This window comes from Terrapene carolina, unplaced genomic scaffold (genome assembly GCF_002925995.2).
Source record: "Terrapene carolina triunguis isolate 2854851 unplaced genomic scaffold, T_m_triunguis-2.0 Scaffold68, whole genome shotgun sequence".
NCBI classification, from domain to species: Eukaryota; Metazoa; Chordata; order Testudines; family Emydidae; genus Terrapene; species Terrapene triunguis.
The window spans coordinates 55,228,962-55,244,132 of NW_020664419.1; the positions used below are offsets into that span (position 1 = coordinate 55,228,962).

The 15,171-nt window shown below is 42.0% G+C and overlaps 1 protein-coding gene across 1 annotated transcript in view; it reads right to left on the bottom strand.

Annotated features, from left to right (window-relative positions):
* PPM1H (protein phosphatase, Mg2+/Mn2+ dependent 1H) overlaps positions 1-9,405 on the bottom strand; it is a 197,886-nt gene extending 188,481 nt beyond the window's left edge. The window contains exon 1 of the mRNA XM_024205105.3: positions 9,170-9,405. Within this exon, the coding sequence (XP_024060873.1) occupies positions 9,170-9,405 (236 nt within the window). The remainder of the gene's footprint in view (positions 1-9,169) is intronic.
* Positions 9,406-15,171: the final 5,766 nt, after the last annotated feature.

A 15,171-nucleotide genomic window follows, 5' to 3' on the forward strand; every position in this document is an offset into this window, starting at 1 on the left:
CACACACACACACACACACACACACACACACACACACACACACACACCTACCTACCTACCTACCTACCTCTTGCAGCACAAGCCAAACTGGCTCCATTTAGTTTTACTACTTAGTTGGTGATGCAGCTGCATCAGCAATGTCACCACAAACGTGGATGCTCTTAAAACTGTTAACTGCAAAGGGACCTTAACAGCACAGGGACACAAAAGAAGGAACCAAAAAGAACAGATCATTTTATATTGGTTCTTCCAAAGCAACAGTTATTGGAGGTTGCTATACATTTCTCAGTGGTAAAATGGAGAATTAAAAATAAAAAACTAAACATATTGGGATCTGGGACCTTCCTCCACCAGAATATAAATTCTTTTGAAGGAACACTGAGTCAAAGTTTGAGCCCAAAGCATTTGACAGTGTTTCTTATCCTACAGATATGTCCACTGGAGTTAATAAGAAACTGATGTTATCTCAGAGTGAAACTGGCAGACTGTTCTTTCTAAACAACAGGGAAAGACAACAGAGTAATACAGTTTTGCACCAGATCTGCTCCATTCCTACCAGTCTTAGGCCTTGGCTACACTGGCAATTCACAGCGCTGCACTTGCTGCGCTCAGGGGTGTGAAAAAACACCCCCCCCCCCCAGCGCAGCGAGTGCAGCGCTGTAAAGCGCCAGTGTAATCAGCACCTGCAGCGCTGCACGCTCGCTCGCAGCACTGCAAGCTATTCCCCTCGGAGAGGTGGAGTACTTGCAGCGCTGCGAGAAAGCTCTCGCAGCGCTGGCAGCACAACTACACTCGCGCTTCACAGCACTGCCACGGCAGCGCTGTGAATCCGCGAGTGTAGCCAAGGCCTTAGAGATGGTAATAGGGTGGCTGCACTCCACTCAGATTGCTTATCAATGCCAGAGCTTCACGGAATTCAGCTAGTGAAGGAAGCCCCAGTGTGGAAAATAAGAATGAAAATTACAATGAACTAGGAAACAGATGCTAAACAACTGAAATGAGTTGCATTGGCTTCTCAGATGACAGTTCTTTTATCTCTTCTTTAATTCCATGAAACCACAGGATCTCCTAGGATACAGTTCTTACTATAGTTCAGCAGTCCTGGATTGCTGCTCTAGACCTCTCTCTCTCCAATCTAGACTTCACAACTTCATTCTGAATTTCACAAGTAGTCATAACTCCAGCATTCCAGCTGTAGATGGGCAATTAAAACAGTTCAGGGCTGCATTCCTATCTTGTTTCCTTCAGAACTGCATGCATTCATGCTACACAACAATGAAAATGTTAAGACAAATGATTTACCTTACTCCCTTTAGTTCTGAAAATGACAAAAATTGTGCCCCAAAAGCCAAGTGCCCAAAGGCATGGAAAGCACTGGTCTAAGCAGATGGCGGAGAGCCAGGAACTCCTGAGACCCATTTCCAGTGCTCATACCCTTTGCAGGTCTCAACCTCTCTGCCTCAATTTCTTCACCTGTGAAATGGAAATATTAATCTACACATACCCTTCCCCAGATTGTTTTGAAAATAAATTAATATTTGCAAAGCACTTGGCAGATTAAAGGCATTACATAAATGTTAAGTGCTAGCTCTCATGGGAGGAGTGGACTTTCTAAAGCCCTTGTAAATATGTCATTTCTGTAGTCTGTTTTGCAGGAGGCTGAAGGAATATGGGCTTGAAGAGAAGTTTAATATATTACATTACATAAGAAGACCACATACCCAGAGGATTTGAATTTTAAAGTAATTCATCGGGCCATACTTTAAATCTATTACTCTCAACTAAAGAAGGAAACCGAGAATTCATCGTTCTCTATAATTTAAATCAAATACTGAAATTCAACTTTGTGTGTGTCCATCCCTGAGTAGAGAGAGGCCAGGAGAACAAGAGCAGGGGGCTTGTTTCAGAGTTCTTCTTTTATCATACGTACTTCTTACTGAAATTACAGAATTAGCACTGCCTATAAGAAACCTGTTTACAGTGGGAACATGAGTCATGCTCCTAACTGACTATTGGAAACAGCAGCTCCCAGAAATGATAAACTACTTTTAATTCACATGAGCTCAACTGCTGTGTTATCTCCTGTTAACAGTGTGGTCTGGGGGTTAGAACAAGGGACTGGGAGTCAGGACTTATAGGTTCTATTCCAGACTCTTCCATCAACCTTAGGCAAGTAATAACCTCAGTGCCTCAGTTTACCCATTGGCATGGTTGAAATAATAGTACTTTCCTACCTCAGAGGGTTGTTACAAGGCTTAATGTAATGTTAAGATCCTAAGTATTTTCATATGAAGGGTAATTCAAGTCATTCCTATACAACATATTTTCACTATCTTGTCTCATAAGTTAGAAACTTTGGGCTGGCACTTTCAGTCTTTATATTTTGATCTTTAGTCTTTCAAGCAACATTCTTGTACACCCAGCTTAAAGGCAATGAATCTAAGTAAGTAATACAGTAAGAGAAAATTAATTGCAATGTCATCAGCTTAAGAAAAGGACCAGCACATCAAGAAAAAAAAAAATCATATCCTGTTTTTCCTCCCTGTTCCCACAAAATTATTGCTGTAACAACATGGCACTATAATGATGCTGTATAAGGCAACAGTTACACAATACTTCACCTAGAGCTCTACATCCATTATGGGTCAGTGATCACCACACCGCAGAGAAAATGTAATTGCTAGTGCAGGCCTGCAGTGCAGAAAAAACATAATATTGCAAGACATCTAAAGTGTAACATTATGAAAAGAGCCCAAAAACACTGGACATGTGTTTCATCAAAAAAAGAAGAAGAGCACCACTGGGATAATAAGAAGTCAGTGTTTCAAACCTATTAACTAACACACACACACACACACACACACCTACCTTGCCCATACCAACTATTCAAACAAACAGCAGAGATCAAAGCACAATTTAGAAAGGAGTTAAGGCAAAATTTGCTTTCTGCAGATGGTCATAGATAATCCAGTTCGGAACAGTATCAAAGACAACATTGAATACTTTGAAGGGGCATCTACAGGAGTTTCTCAGCGAGATCATAGGAAGGTGAGATACTGAGAAATGAGGAAATAAGGCCAGACAAGGCTGGCTGGGACCTCATCACTTAGACTTTTATTAATTTACAAAAGAAATTATAGCACTGAGTTTTGAGCTACAAGAAATGCACGTTAGCATTTAAGCCAGTTGGAGTAGAATTAGAACATTGTTTTACTGTCAAAGCTGTTAAAGAATGATTTCTTAGTATGGGAAAGTGCCTGCTTATTTCCTGAATGAAATTCCTTCAGAACAACTAGCTGGGCTATTCCCCAGTAAGTCCAAGAAAAGTTTGCTAGCCCTAAATATATTCTGGAGTAAAAGAAAGTGAACTGACCTTTATCACTGTATTATAGGTTAGCCCAAAAACCTTAACCAGTACCAAGGCCCCATACAAACACAAAATAGAAGAAATACCTCTGTATTAAAGAGTTTCTGATCTACTTTAAGACAACAACAAATGAGTGTAAAACAAATGAAGGGAATGTAGGCGGAAGGATGAGAGTAAACGTGATAGGAACATGTAGTTATCTAGGTTAGCTATGTGCACAGCTAAGACACCACTGAGTGTCAAACAGGTTATTTATTCGTATCATATAGTTTTAAAATTATAAAGTTATATTAGTAGCCTTAGTTCATTAGTCTGTTTAGCAAGTGTGAAACAAGGCTGAAAGCAGAGTCAGCACACATTCTCTTGAGAAGGGGGTGATGGGACAGCAGTGTACATTGAGGAAACTGCTGTAAAGAGAAAATTGTGAAGTTATTCCTGGGAGCTTCCCTCCTATTAACAGAGTAATCTAAATAAGCAAAAGACCAACAGACAAGTTATGGATGGCAGAATGTAAAGCCATCAAGAGCTCAGACCTAATGCCTCTTGAGAATGGCCCAACACTCAGGAAAACAGAAGGTACTTTGCAAAATGTCAGATGGCTAAATGTCAAATGGGAACTTTTCCATGCTCAAGCTGACCACTTCTCAAAAAAAGAAAGAAGGCATGTTAGGTAGAGAAGAGCAAGTGTATTTAAAACAATTACTCTTTTTGATTAGAGGTACATCTAGGAAAAAAGAAATTGTATCCTGAATTGTTGATAAAAATATATTAATCCTTGATGTAAATCAACAGAAGTCAGTGGGGTTATACCAAAGAAACATTGGCATAATGTTTATTCTAATGTTACGAGTGCTTTAAGATAGTTTGATAGGCCTGTATGTATCAGGTGAGTCAGAACATCTCCCATCATAAAGTAAAAACAAACAAACGAAAAAACCCCCAAAACACCACCACTGATTTGAGAGAGCGGTTTTTTTTTTTTTTTTTGCACAAAATTGCATGAACATTATAAGTTACCTTTGGAATAAAGGAAATGTCTAGTTGAAAGAAATAACTATCTTTTGTCATTCTAAAGAAAGGGGTGGATCTACTGTCAAAGCTTGATAGGTCTCAATTCTTCTGGCTGAAGTAACAGCCAGAAGTGAGGTTGTTTTCCAACTGTTCAGTGAATAAGCAGATAGGGAAACCTCAGCGAGTCCCTGCAGATCCCATACTCAAATACCAGGAAGGAACAATACTTTACCCCTTGCCTCTAAGATATATTTTTGAGGATTTTTTCTTTTTTTGCTCTACATAGTATCCACATTGTTGTACAATTCCACCTGAATGGGGAATGTAGAGAATGATACCAGACTGCAAATCTCAGATTTTAAGAAAGGGTAGCTTAATCAAAATTAGAAACAAACTAGAATGTTGTCACTTAATTTTGCTGAGTTTAATAAATTGTTGTATAGCAAATTCTTACAAATAAGTTAAATTGTGAACAAATCGTAACATTTCTGTAAAAGAAAACATCCTGAAATTCTAACATGGGAGATGCAAGAGAAAAGGAGAAAGGAGGATGGGTTGTTCCAAGGGAAACTCCAGACTTGACAGCAAATACCATTTCATTATGGCAATATATGGTGGGACCCAAGCAGTTACCATCATCACTTTAGGCACAAGATACTGAGAGATCATGAAGATCCCGTCTCTTTGGGGATCAATTATGGAAGAAATCATTGAAGTAAAGGCTTCCTTCATCTTTGTGACTGGAGACCTTATTTTGTCTGTGGCCCCAGTAGTTTGAGTTCAGCAAGTACTAAAATATATATCTATATAAAGATCCCTATCCTATCAGAATAGATTCTAAATGCTGACTCAAATTTGTATGATGTCTTTAAGATGGATGCCAACAATAAAAGGACTTCTGGAGCCATAAGTAAACTGCCATGTCTGTTACTACACATTATGTGAAACCTAAAAGGATCCTACTATCTGTAATAGGAAAATTGATTTCATCCCTATACACAGTAAGAGTGCATTTGCTTTCTTTACTCATGCCTAGATTTTCATAATTGTTGCTGATTTCTAGGTAGGGAACTTGTTTATGAAAAGAGCTGACAAGATATTGCAGTAAAGAAGTTAGTAAAGGGATTCCAATATGGAAATAAAGACATTGAGTTGATCACAGACAGAGAATTCTGCATCTAGAAGATGCACTTTAAAACACAATGGAAAAGGAGTTAGGGGAGAACCGTCTTTTCTAGCCTTGCCTCTTGAGCAAAAACTAGAGAAGCAAGGACTAAGTCACTTCCTCAAATATTATGTCATGAGTTACTGCACAGGGATAGCAGACTCCACGCTGATATCCCTTCAATTAATTACTAAGGAAGATCTCTATAGAAAAGAAAACATTCCGTTACCGTACGAATGTTAAAAAGTATTGTGGGAGGACTTAGTTCTTTACAATAAAGCAAATCAACTTTTTGAAAAAATACATTCCACCTTCCTATCCCTTTTCCAGGCAATTTTAAATTTCTGCCATCTCTATTCTCCCCTTGATATATGGGCATAAACACCCATTATTACCAAATTGTATGTTGAGCTGAGGGAAGAACAGGCCATTTTATATATATGTAAAACACCAAATACTGTCATGATTAAGTCACAAAGTTGTTAGCCTACACCCCCTCCCCCCCCGCAAAAAATAAATTTGAAGTTGCCATTGTTTTCCTTTGTAACACAACAATTCCCTGAACCCACAACCATTTTCTTTGCTCAGTAATGACTGTTTTTCCTGCTTTGCATTGGGAAGATGGTGCAATTTTGACATTTGCTTATTTCACCACAGCTTCTGTAAACAATACCTTGGTATTCTACTGTGAAACCCAATTTCGAACGTTCTAGAAATTTGTTTCAGAGACAAACATTAGTGGAAAAGTTTGCTAAGGAGACTATTTTCCCCTCTTTCTTCAGCAGTGGAAGAGCTTCCAATGGGCCCTATTCAACTCCCATTGAAGTCAATAAATGTCTCTCAATGAGTTCAATGGGAGTTGGATCAGACCTTAAAAGCTATGCAAAACTAATGGATTGTCTCTTTTCACATAGCTACCAACAGGTCCTGCATGTTAACTGAACTGCACACCAGATTAACACTGCAAAAGTGAAATTTATCATACAGGTAAGATGAAGACCTTCTTCTTTTACTTAGCCATTTTCTTTATGGTGGTTGTGACATCTGCAAACATAAATTCACATAAGGAATACAATTTCCCACATGATCCCACTATGCTTTTGTTTTCTAGCATCACACTTTTCCTTCTTGAAAGACTCATTCCACATTAAAACTTGTTGGACTCCCATACATGTGCTTAGTCCACTAACAACAATCTATTTCGTACTTCATTAGTGACTTGCCGTGTCCTTTAGCAAATCATTGGACCTCAATTAGCCCCTTTGGTAAAGGACGATTGAGTTACAGATTATTTTAGGACCAGAACAATTTACAGTTTTATAAACATTCAAACCTCGCCCATTTTGATAGCTTACAGCAAAGTTGTTTGATGGTCTCTAAAATTGTGAGGAAAAAGAAAACTTTAAATGCTCTAAATCCCATTTTACATTTCAGCACTTCCAATCATGTTAGGACAGATCGTTTGTACCTTTTTATAAGGCTACATTTGCTCATTAAGGCCTTGCTCCTACTCCTAAAGTTGTCAGAGTTAGTTTTTCTATTACCTTTAAAGGCTATGTCTACGTTACCACTTTTGTCAGTATACTTATGTCACTCGGGAGTGTGAAAAACAACAACACCCCTCTGAGCAACATAAGTTACACCAACAGAAATGCCAGCGTGGACAGTGCTATGTTGGCAGGACAGCTTCTCTCGCCGACATAGTTACTGCCGCTCGTTGGGGATGGTTTAATTATGTCAACGGGAGAGCTCTCTCCTGTCGGCATAGAGCGGCTACACAGGAGACCTTATAGCGGTGCAGCTCATCAGTACAGCTGTGCCCTATAAGCTCTCTAGTGCAGACACGGCATTGCATTCGATCCTAAGAGACAGAGCCTCACAGAAAAGAAGATACCTCTCTCCCAACCCCTGGATTGTTTGTAGCTTCTGTAATTTATGCATTGCTATTGCCATGGTTGGCCTTACAGTTTGTAATCTCCAGACTTCAATCATGCTCCCACTGAAGCAAATGGTAAAACTAATACTGAATTCAACGGGAGCCAAATCATGCACCAGCACACAAGTCTCTCTGTAACTGGTTCCCTTGTTGAACAGTGGGATGGGGCCTCCCATCCAAGCAAGCTCTGCACTTTGTGTCCTGCTCTTGAAGAACTGGCCCTAAGAGGTCATTTGCCTTGATTGTGCTTAAGACTGAAACTGGCTACTGACCAGATACACAATTCCTTCCAAAATAAACAGCAATGATACGACTCAAGGCAATGAACTATGGGCACTGCAATGAGTGGCCAGAACAATTCATTTCTCAGCTTGTCTGTATCTTCACAGTATGTTTCCTTTCCATTCGTTTAGAGCTTGGGATCCTCAAGTCCCTCTTAAACATGGATCTTCAATATAATATTTGCAATGGGAAGTCTTGGGTCTTCAGTGCATCGGAGAGAGGATATTAGGCCAGCACGAAATGTATTTGAATGCAGCTAGCTCTAAAGGAAGCTGCCCAAGAACGTGTCGCTTCACCATTCCTTCTTAATAAGCTTCTCCACAAACTACTTAAATCAAGTTTAGTGTCGGTGCATATTTTCATTCAACTCAGCAATAAACACATAAAGCTGCTCAACTGATTTATTCCCCCCACCTCCCCCAGCCCAATGCTGATACTCATTTTCAAAGAGTACAAAAGTCTCACTTTCATCAAATCCCTCCTATCTGGGCATTCACAATACAGCCGGTCACCAGCAATTATCACTGAGATTTAGAAGAGCAGTTTATCATTTTAATCCTTTGACTGAGGAAAATTAAGTATGTAGTACAGCTGTAAACATCAGTTGTGATTGTGCAGGAGTCTGAGATACAGGAGATGAGCTGGGGTGCAAGAGCACCAGAGAACTACTGTAGTCTCCTTCATTCCACCTTCCTAGCCCAGCTCCCAGAGCCAATATGTTGGAGGAAGGAGGATGGAAATTTTTTAGAATGGGAGTGATCAATGACAAACATTGATGTTGCGCTCTGAGCTGCACAGGCCTGGGAAGGGATGTGTTAAATCCTAGTTCCCCATCCTCTCCAGCAACACAACCAGAGATAGCCACCTAACACAGTCCTCTCACTCAAACACGCTTATGCACCAATTTTGGATTAGCCAAAATTCTGTTATTAAACGTCTATAAGAATTCCTGCCCCCGGGGCCTAAAGGGGCAGCCCAGAAAGAAAAGCAGAACAACATTATTTTGCAAAACAGGGGGTTCACTTCAGGAAGGGAGAAAGCAGCCTGCCCTGTGAGAGGCTCCAAACAAGAGACCTACTCAACTCAACACATGCACCACCCACCCTTAGCAGGGACAGAAACCATCCCGGCTAGGTGGGCATGCTGGGGGGGGAAGGGGGAAGAGGGTGTTACAAGAGACACTGCCGGGCCCCCAGGGGGCCTAGCCCCATGGCACGAGAAGAGAAGGGGGCAGGAGCAGTGAGGGGCTGATGTGCATTACCCTTGATGTGCCCGGATACCAACTAGCGTGTATGCTCCGCTGCCCCCCACACCTCCCCGGAGCGCCGCCGATAACCCCCCTCCAGGTGACACCCCCTGCCCGGGCTGCGGGGCAGACGCATGGCCCCGGGGAGGCTGCTGTACTCACTCGGCGTATCCCGTGGTCCAGGGCAGGCGCTTGGTCTCCTTGTTGAGGATGAGGATGGGCCGGGCGATGTGGTCGGCGGAGCACTCGACCTCGTCCGCAGACAGCCCCAGGAACTCGGGTCTCCCGTAGGGGAAGCGCAGGGGCAAGTCCGAGCCGCTGCCGTGCTCCGAGCCCGAGCTGCCAGCCATGATGCCGCCCATGAAATTGGCCACGGCAGACTTCACCCGAGTGAGCATGTTACTCCCGCCGGCCGCCCCCGCAGCACCCTCCAGCGCGGGGAGCCGGGCGCACCAAGGGCCAGCCCCGCCGGTACGCCGCCCCTCAGGCTGCCCCCGCGGCGCTTCCGCAATGGAGGAGCTGCATGGAGCGAGCGGCCAGGAAATTCACCAGCAGGGACGAGCGAGGAGCCGCGGCGGCTGTGGAGCGCTGGTTGCAGCAGCAGGTTCCCCCTCCCAGTGCGAGGAGCGCTGAACTAAGCCCAGGAGCAGCGGCGGCGGCTGTGTCATGTGATTTACCCGGGCAGCTTCCTGCTCCTCCTGCTGCAAAAAAACTGCTGGCACAGGCTTGGCAGGGGCAGCAGAGGGGTTGGGGCAGCAGCAATGCAGGCACGTTAGGTGCGCTGAGGAATGTTTTCAGGGGGGAGGAGTGGTTAGGATCGTGGACAGGTTGAGGTAATCAGAAAGCTGGCAATAAAACAGGTGTGAATTCACGCCCTGCCCGGAGAGATCTGGGAGCGCACCTTATGACATCAGTGATCCCCCTAAAGTCAGCTTGAATGAAGACATCAAAATGTGGCCCCGGTCAAAGTGATTGTGTGAGTGGGGTTCCCTTTAAGTAAATAAAGAGCCCCGCAATTAGGATTGCATGGTGGAAACAGGGAAATCCTGAGGCAGTTGCTAACTCTGGGGGAGATTAAAAAGAAAAATATTTCCCTATCATGGTAAAACGGTACGTTCACACTTTCCCTCTAACACTGCAATTTTATCTAACTGTGGGTTCAACTTTACAATCAATGCAGTGCAGCTAATGTTGTGGGATATTTTATTTTTGAATCCTGTGATATTGAAATCAGGGATAAATCTAAAAGTCAAAAGTAGGAAGCTCAGAACTATCCTGACAAAAGGGATACCATACAAAAGCCTTTGAAGGTCATATTTTAAAAGAATGTTTATTTACAGTATTAAAATTTAATTGTATGGATTGTTATACTTCAAGGACTGGTGGCAGTTTGGATCAGAACTGCTGGTGTCTGTTGGGTTACACCATTAGAACCAACTTGTTAAAACATGTGGGTCATATATAGCATGTGCAGTTTAATATTGCCTACATTTGTATAAGGAAGTGGATTCTATAATGATAAAGTTCTTCCTCCTTCCCTTATAAAGTTCACCACCGCACATTTTCCTGTTTAAAAAAAAAAAAAGCTGGACAAAGAAAGTCAAAACTTAGTCATTGACTAAGTTCCCAATCCTTCAAAACACTTACATAGGCAAGTAAATGTATGTATGTTTTACAGGACTAGGGTCTAAGACCTTATTTACTTGTAGGCTCTCTTGTCTTAATTTTAACAACAGGTCTTGGTGAGTGTTTTAGATAGGAATGATAATTTCTAAACCCCAATAATTATGTCTGTTTCAGAGTCTTTATTTGGACGCCTGAGGAATTTGAAGGATATTCATTAGTTTTTCATTTCAAAGTTGTTTATTCGAGACATTAATTAAGCCAAAGGTAGATTAATGGAGCTAACACTAAGTATGTGATAAGGGCCCCATGAAATACAGAGCCACAAACACCAAATATCCGATATACATGTGTGTTTGTTTAGTACGGTATGGCGCTAGTACTTCACTATTGATATTCTAGGACCTACACATGCAAAAGTATTTGAAATTAGCGCCTCACAGGTTGATAGAAACATGTTGTAAACCTTCCAGCACTACTAATTGTGCATTTCAGGTTTTATCTCCCTGGTCAAGTTGCATAGGTCATCATTTTAAACAAAATGTGAAGAAACAACAAAGTTCAATAGAGGCCTGTTAAAATTTAAATGTCTCCACTGGCAAAAAAATTATCTAGGGTTGTCCATATTTGACAGAGGAAGAGAAGCCCAGGATGTTTGGGGTTCTGTTAAATGTCCTGTATTTTTGACTGTCTTGGTACAATTATCCCTCAGCCAGCCTCTTTCCAGCTGCAGATCACTCACTATCCTTTTCACTTGCCTGTTAAATGACCTATAATTTTCACTGGATGAACATTGCAGCCCATGTTGCCTCACTAACCCTTCTAAGAGCCCCTGAACATGCAGAATAGGAAGAGCAAGCAGATGGAACCTTGTAGAACTCCACCCAAGTATCTGTGGGGAAGACGAGCAATCTTGGATCTTTCTGTGAGCAGAACAAAGTCACTAAAGAGCAACTTCACGCATTTCCAGTGTGGCACATCAACAGCACCTTATGATCAACAGTGTCAGAGGCAGCTGACATGTAATATCAGCCCAGATGTCATCTTCAGCCATTACCAGGAAGAGATCATCAGCCAATGCAACCACAATGCAGACTTCGTGCTGTACCCAGTTGGTTCCCAAATTCACAAGGATCAAGGAAATGTGAGGCCTGTAGATACCATAAGAGCTATTTCACCACAACCTTTTCAATAATCTTAACCACTGAGGAAAGATTAGATACAGGATGAAAATCAGATTGTCAACACTAACATGATTTCTTGAACAAAATCTGTGGGCTTTGGAGCTGTGCTCCAGCTCCGGGCTCCACTCCAAAGCGTTGAATGATTCCTTAAGAGAAGACAGCGAGCCTACTCTTTAAGGGAGGCATTGACAGTCTCCATTAGCACGAGGCCCAACACCCATACCCCTTTGGCCTTTACTGGCCAAGAAGATCCAGAATCCAGAGCACATCTGTTGCATGAAATTTCCCCAACAAATCCAGTACTTTGGAGAGAATCACTGGGCAAAATTTCAATAGAGATTATGTAGTATTTGTCCCCCATGCCCTGATAGGCATCATTTTAAACAAAACGTAAAGAAGAACTGTCATAACCATAAAGGGAAGGGTAACAGCTCTCTGTGTACAGAGACTCCAAATCCTTTTACCTGTAAAGGGTTAAGAAGCTCGGGTAACCTGGCTGACACCTGACCCTAAGGACCAATAAGGGGACAAGATACTTTCAAATCTTGGGGGGGGAAAGGCTTTTGTTGTGTGTCCTTTGTTTAAGGGGTGGTTCGCTCTTGGGACTGAGAGGGACTAGACATCAATCCAGGTTCTCCCCATCTTTCTAAACAAGTCTCTCCTATTTCAAACTTGTAAGTAAAAAGCCAGGCAAGGCGTCTTAGATTTACTTTGTTTTCTCAACTTGTAATGTACCTTTTACCAAAGTGGTTATCTTTGTTTGCTGTACTTTGAACCTAAGACGGGGGGGGGGGGGGGTCCTCTGAGCTCTTTAAGTTTGATTACCCTGTAAAGTTATTCTTCATACTGATTTTACAGAGATGATTTTTACCTTTTTCTTTAATTAAAAGCCTTCTCTTTTAAGAACCAGATTGATTTCTCCTTGTTTTAAGATCCAAGGGGGTTTGGATCTGTATTCACCCGGAGTTGGTGAAAGGAGGGTGAGAGGAAGGAGGGGGGATGGTTAATTTCTCCTTGTTTTAAGATCCAAGGGGGTTTGGATCTGTGTTCACCAGGGAATTGGTGAAAGGTTTCTCAAGGCTTCCCAGGGAGGGAGTTCTTGAGATGGTGGCAGCGGACCAGAGCTAAGCTGGTAGATAAGCTTAGGAGTCCTCATGCAGGCCCCCACTCTTGTACCCTAAAGTTCAAAGTGGGGATACAGCCTTGACAAGAACAAAGGGAAACATAGGCCCGTTAGAATCTGAATGATTTTCTCAACGAGATAACAAGAGATTTCCTCACAGCAGGAGGAACTCCAATCAGACACCAAGTGGAAACAGCCTGGACTAACTAAGCTATTTGCCAAACAAAACAAATCTGTGTGCTGACTGAGGTTCTGTGAATGCTATGTTGGAGGCAAAGAACCTCGTATTTGCCTCCCACATAGCCACAGTAATAGTGTAAAAAATGTTTGACACAGTCTGTCAGTTTCAACCCAACATTTCCATAATTGGCGTTCTAGCCATCTTCCCTCTCACATCATCTGCAAATCAAGGTGGCTTGACTTTGATCTGTGAATCAGAGGATATCACAGAAGAGGCTGGCACTATACTATGGCTGAGCCCAGCTGATTGTTGTAAAATGGTAAACATATCTATTGTGTCTCACAGAGTCCCATGGAAATGCTCCAGTTACATTACTACCTGAGAGAAGGCCATTAAAAAATACCTCATTCTTACATAAAAGGTGCGCCCCAACATCAGACTGCAGGAGATCATGGTCAGGCCATATTGGAGATATGTTCTCTGTGGCCTGGGCATATAGAATAGTATCCTGGCCTGTGATCCAGCTTGCCCAATCCTGGTACCTTTATGTGATGATGAGAAAGACCTCAAAAGGTATGGCGATTCAGTTCAGAGAAACATCCAAGTGCCAAGCTGTCTATCCAAATGTTTTAAACCTGACTCTCTCCCTCTCTAAAACCCTGTGGCTGAAGCCAGGAAAAGGCCACTCAAACTGGATTTTTTTATCCTACATCACTTGTAAATGTTCTCTCTGAGTGCTGCACTGCTCTAACTGATATATATACAAAACAGAGATCCTGATCCTGCAGTGAATTCTACACAGGCTGAACCTTTCATCTGCAAGTCAGGGCCGGAAATATACTCTCATGGAGTTCACCATGGTTTGCCACCTTGCCCTATACATTTTTAAAATGGAATAAATAACTTTTTATTGAGAAGAAAAAATACAATACAATTTACAAACAGGCTACTAATACAAAACCCCATGTTGCAGAAAGGAAAGAAACAGCTCTACTATGCATAGGGATGTTTTAAAGAAAATAAAAGGATACAATATTTTTAAGCCATCACAATTTCTGTTTAAACCACCCAAGTGATTTACACTGTATTCTCATCATCATTCGTTGTTTCAAGAAAACACAACAAAATACAACTTAAAAAATAGTGCTTGCAAAAAACACCCCTATAAATGATGTAGAATACTGGTGTATTTGTACACTGTTCTGTCTGTCAAGAGTGTGGGAGTGCTTAAGCAGAGATTATCCTATAGGAGTTACTGGAAGAATGGGTGTATGTAAAGAATGAGCATCAAGTCAATGTATTTCTGGAGGAAGATTATTCAATCACTGTTCATAAAAACAATCCTGATACAGGTCCTTTTTGTTTCTTTTGCAGAGTTTAAGGATGTTCTTGAATATATTCCAAGAGAGGCACTAGTTCTTCTGAAAATCCTTAAATAAGTTCTCAAATACACCTGTTTTCTACATGTATAAAGAAAGGATGACAGTGTGTGTACCATACCACCAAAGGCCTACTTCTGCGCTCTTCAAGGTCAACGAGAGCATAATTGGACCCAAAGCATTTATTGCAGGAGTGTTAATATTACTTGCTTGTACATTTTAGTACTTTCTTTTATTTAATTTTTCATCACTGGCCTCTGTCTTGCTCTGATTGAAATCAAGGGGAAAATTCCCAAAGACTTCAGTGAGAGCAGAAGCAGAATTTGATATGAGAGGAATACAGCATTTCTAATAGGACCAAGTGTCATTACCCCGCTGCATATGTACAAAATCAGTTAGTGCCACAGCACAGAGCTGTGTGCCACGCCTAGTGCTGGTGACCAATGTAGTGAGTGTATGACTATCATCACTGGCCACCAGCTAGCCTCGTATGGTGAAAAGGAGACCAAATGCATAAAATAGTACACAGCCTCTCCACCAGGAAGACCCGGTAACTAGGACATCACTTGCCCAGGCTAATTCTGCAAGGGATCTTGCAGCAGCATGGGGCACCATCGGTGTAATGAGCAGGTCCACCAGTGTGTGGAATACATGCTGACATTCATTAACCCATG